This window comes from Acanthisitta chloris, unplaced genomic scaffold (genome assembly GCF_000695815.1).
Source record: "Acanthisitta chloris isolate BGI_N310 unplaced genomic scaffold, ASM69581v1 scaffold530, whole genome shotgun sequence".
In the NCBI taxonomy this organism is placed as follows: Eukaryota; Metazoa; Chordata; class Aves; order Passeriformes; family Acanthisittidae; genus Acanthisitta; species Acanthisitta chloris.
This window is the reverse complement of record NW_008653153.1, coordinates 15,339-20,031: the sequence shown is the minus strand read 5'-3', so window position 1 is coordinate 20,031 and position 4,693 is coordinate 15,339. Positions and strand designations below refer to the sequence as shown.

Here is a 4,693-nt window from a genome sequence, read left to right as displayed (position 1 = left end):
GCTGAAAGCACTTGGGGTTGGCTCGTTCAGGCCTTGCTGGGGGTTTGGCACTGCCTGGCTTGCTTTCACCTTCCTGTGCCAGCACGAGGGGGAGGACTTCTTGCCTTTCACTGGTTTGTAGGGATGGGGAGCTTGTCTGGGTTGGGGACTGAAGGGCCGATCTTGGAAGCTGCTCTTCAGGGAAGGGATGAGGAGAAAACCTCTGAGAGGCTGTGCTAGGGAGAGACATGGTAAGACCCATGGCAGGATTTTGTGTGACAGGGTAGGGCCCTGGCCTGTGCATCCTGTTCTTTGGTGTGACACAGCCTTGGGACAATCCTGCTGTTTGCCCTTTCTTCTGTAGGCAGAAACCAGAGACACCTGGCAGTATTGTCCACGATGTGTACAAGTTGCTCCAAGCCCCATCCAACCTAGCCTGGAACACTCCCAGGGATGGAGCAGCCACAGCTTCTCTGGGCAGCCTGTGCCAGAGCCTCAGCACCCTCACAGGGAACATTTCCTTCCTAATATCCAATCTAAATCTACCATTTTTCACCTTAAAACCTTTCCCCTGTATCCTGTCCCTCCAGATCCTCTTCCCAGGTCCCTCTGCAGCTCTCTTGGAGCCCCTTTAGGCACTCTAAGGGGCTCTAAGGTCTCCCCAGAGCCTTCTCTTCTCCAGACTGATTGTGTCAGTTCATATTCTCTGCCCCTTTCCCCCTCCCAGACCTTGCTGCTCTGGAAAAGCCAGAGCACAGGGCAGGTTTCGGCCTGATTCTGGGGTTTGTTTAACCTGCTTCTGTAAATAATCTGACCTGTGCTTGGAGTATTTATGGTGTCTTCATAGCAACGCTGGAATAAATATTTCTCTTAATAACCTTGAGTGAAGTGCAAACAGTGATCTGTGGTGTGAGCTGCCAGGTGAGGCTCCCAAAGGCTGTGTGGTAGGGGTAGATGATGGCATAAACATCCCTCAGATGTGGATCTAAGAATCTTCTGGGTCTGTGCTTTCAGGAGTAGGGAGAGTTGTTAAAAGAGTCCTGCAGTGTCACTGCTAGGATAGATCAGTGAGGAAAGGATATTTTCACAGAATCACAGAATGGTTTGGGTTGGAAGGACCTGAAAGACCATATAGTTCCACCCTCTGCCATGGGCAGGGATACCTTTCACCAGCCCAGGTTGCTCCAAGCTCTGTCCAGGGCTGTTAAAAGGTTTCTGGGATTTTTTCAGCATCAGGAACCCAGACCTGGACCTGCAGAGTGGTTTGGCTGTGAGCCCCTGCTTGTACACACCACAGTGATGGTGTGGTTGGCCATGTCCCTGCTGTGTGCCCTGGTTCTCCTCAGCCTCTGCACCTGCTGCCCAGGGGAGGGAGGACAGGCTGGCTGCTGCTGCCCAAACCTTGTGGTTGTCCTGCTGTCAACCCTATTCCTGTCTGGGCTCAGCAGCAGCTGGGATGGCTGGGGGGGAGGGAGGCAGTTTCTGTGGTCGCTCACAGCGCAGGGATGGGATTTACATTCCCACCAAGACAGCAGTGCATTCAGTGTTGCGTCCTGTAAAAAGTTGTGTTTGATGTCTGTAACAGCTTCCTCAATCCCACCTTCTCCTAATTCTCTTTCTCCTTTCTTCAGCCTTACCAAGGACGAGTCCAAAAGGCCAAAGTACAAAGAGCTTCTGGTGAGTGCACAGTGCCTGCGCCACCGGGACTGGGTTGTGTGTCCCAGGTCTTCTCTGGCCACCAAGGCAGGGAGTTCACCTCCACAGCTGGAGGAGCTCCATGCTCCTGCCCTGCTGATGGCCAAGATCACTGGTGTCCACACAGCAAGGCAGGAGGGAGATGCCCTGTGTCAGCCCCTGCAGGGGCAGGTTGGGGCCATGTAAATGCTGCCTTTGCTCAAGGTCCTGGTATCATGCAGGAGCCCTGCTGAGTCTCTGGCCAGCACTGACTTCTGTCAGGTCTCACAGGGCTTGGAGTGTTCAGGCAGAAGGAAAACCTGAAGGAGCACAGCCTGGAGTCAGGCACAGCAGGGCCTGTCTGTTGTGGGGGTGCTGAAGGAGGGAGGGCAGTGATGTTTGTGGGTTGAATCAGTCACACGTGGCAGCTGTGCACCTTCAAGGAGCTCTGGAAAGCACCTCGTCAGAGGATGTGGTTCCACAGCCATGCCCTGTGTGACAAGGCTGATAATGAAACCTCTCTGGAAAGTATTTCAATACATGTCCATGCTGCAGGTGCTGGTGGTCCTGCACCTCCTGCCTGGCATCCCCTGACACTCTAGAGTCCTGTCCTGTCTCCATTAACCTCCCATGTTAGATAGTGTGGAAAAGCCACAGACCAGGCTGTGTCCTTGTGTCCTGCAGCCACCACCAAGCCCCATGTTCTTGCACCAGGCAAATTCATGTGCTCAGCTTTCATCTGGGGAGCCAACATGTGTCAGGATTCACAGAATCATCATAGAGTCATCAAGGCTGGAAGACACCTCTAAGGTCACCAAGTTCAACCATTTACCTGTCACTACTGTAACTCCTAAACCCTAAACCAGATCCTCCAGTGCCACATCCAGACACCTCTGAAACACCTCCAGGGATGGTGACTCCACCACCTCCCTGGGCAATATCCCAGTGCCTGAACACCCTCACAGGGAAAACATTTCCCTACCATGTCCTCTGACTCTGCCCTGGCTCAGCTCAAGGCCATTCCTTCTCTCCTCTCCCTGCAGCCCTGGCAGGACACACATCCCCCACCTCTCTCCAGCCCTGGCAGGGAGTTGCAGAGAGCCATGAGGTGACCCCTGAGCCTCTTCTCCAGGCTAACCAACCCAACTCCCTCAGCCCTTGCCCATGTGCTCTGCCCTTTGCTGCCCTCGCTGCCCTTGGCTGGACTCGCTCAGTGCCTCAATGGCCTTTGGGCAGTGAGTGCCCAAAGCTGAGCACAGCACTGAGCTGGGACCTCCCCAGTGCCCAGTGCAGGGGGATGACACTGCCCTGGTCCTGCTGCCACACTCTGCTGGGGCCAGGCCAAGGTGCCCTTGGCCTCCGTGGCCACCTATGCACACTGTTGGCTCCCACTGAGCTGTGCCACCAGCACTGCCAAGGCTCTTTGTGACCAACACCTCTCCAGCCACTCCTCCCCCAGCCTGGAGCTGCATGGGGGCGACTGTAACCTTGTTCTCTTTGGTCTGCTTCCAGAAACATCCCTTCATCCTGATGTATGAGGAACGCACAGTGGATGTTGCATGCTATGTTTGTAAAATCCTGGATCAAATGCCAGCAACTCCCAGCTCTCCCATGTACGTGGATTGATATTGCTGCTACATCAAACTCTAGAAAAAGGGCTGAGAGCAAAGAAGCTGTAAAGAATTTTCATCACATATTGCAGTGTTTTTAATGCTCGCCCAGACACCATGTGCAATAATATTGGTGTTCTTTCCATCCTGTCTGTATACTGTTGTCACATATAAAGTGCATCCCTGTAATACCTGATCACACAGTGTTAGTGTTGGTCACAGAGAGACCTCATCTTGCTCTTTTGTGGACATATTCATGAAATGTGGGAAATAAGTACATTTATTTGTTGACCGTGATTGGATAGCACCTAAAAATTCATTTCTTGGAGACTTCTCAGCAGCTACTGGAAAGATTTTTTTTTTTTCTCTCAAACTCTTCCAATTGTTGTTTCAAGTAATAATAAAAAGCAAACAAACAAAAAGTTAGGCGTTGTCTGTCTGAACATTAAGAGACTTTGCCTGGAGGGAGAAGAACTTGCTTAACCAACGAGATGCTTTGCCTTCTGGAGCTGGAAAGGCAAAGGAGAATTTGATTCTTCACAAAGTGCAATAGATTTACTGCTATGAAATTCTGTTGCTTTACAGTCACAGTGTACTTTCTGGGGACAGTGTGCTCAGCTGAACTGCCTGTTCAAGAGAGATCATGTTAAATATAGTGAATATGTCTTTACCAAAAATATGTTTGACAGAGGCTAACATTAAACTATTGAGATGGGACATAATGTATCCTTCCTCCTTTTACCAAGCCAGCCACTCTTCACTCTTAACTAGGTGTCCTGTAAATTGTTACCTGGTAAGATAAGACCTTTGACCTGAAGAATTATTAAACTACTTGATTGAATTTAACCTGCTTGTGACCTGGTTTCTAGTGCACAGTGCTCAGCACCCGCTGGCTCAGTTTGGCCCTTCGCCCAGTGCCATCACAGAGGCTGCAGCTGCTCTCCTGGGCCACAGAGCAGTGGCTGGGAGTCCTGGCCAGTGTTTCTGGTGTCCCTTGCTGGCCCCAGCCCTCCCAGCCCAGTGTTCCTCAAACCTCAGTGCTTCTGTCTCGCCAGTGCCGGCAGGATGGAGGGACGTCCCCGGCTGCCACGGGGCTCTGTGCCCAGCCTGGCCTGCCTGGCACACTGCTGAGCTTGCTGGAGACTTTGTTCACCACCTTCTGGATACTGAACCTTTTTTGTGACCCTGCAGACTCCTGTTGTTGCTGCACCCTGGAGTGAACCTCTCTGAGATCGTTGGGTGCAGGAGGAGATGAGGTGGAGATGAGAGAGCATCTTACACCCTGAGGGCTCTGAGCTGGCCCAGCAAGGCCAGGCAAAGCTGTCACCTTCTGGCCCTTTCCTAAGTGAAACAGCACACCAGGCTTGTTCTTGCTTTTAATTGACATATTTTTCAAAGATCATTTTTTCCTGAAATCTTGTTTTTTTCAA

At 51.7% G+C, this 4,693-nt stretch overlaps 1 protein-coding gene across 1 annotated transcript in view; it reads left to right on the top strand.

The window, feature by feature from the left end:
* Positions 1–4,109, top strand: part of LOC103806832 (dual specificity mitogen-activated protein kinase kinase 4-like) — a gene marked incomplete at its 5' end in the record, with an annotated part of 45,195 nt that extends 41,086 nt beyond the window's left edge. Inside the window, 3 exon segments of the mRNA XM_009079544.1 lie at positions 1–16; positions 1,611–1,656; positions 3,166–4,109. The exon segment at positions 1–16 is cut by the window's left edge and continues 151 nt beyond it. Of these exon segments, the coding sequence (XP_009077792.1) occupies positions 1–16; positions 1,611–1,656; positions 3,166–3,279 (176 nt within the window).
* Positions 4,110–4,693: the final 584 nt, after the last annotated feature.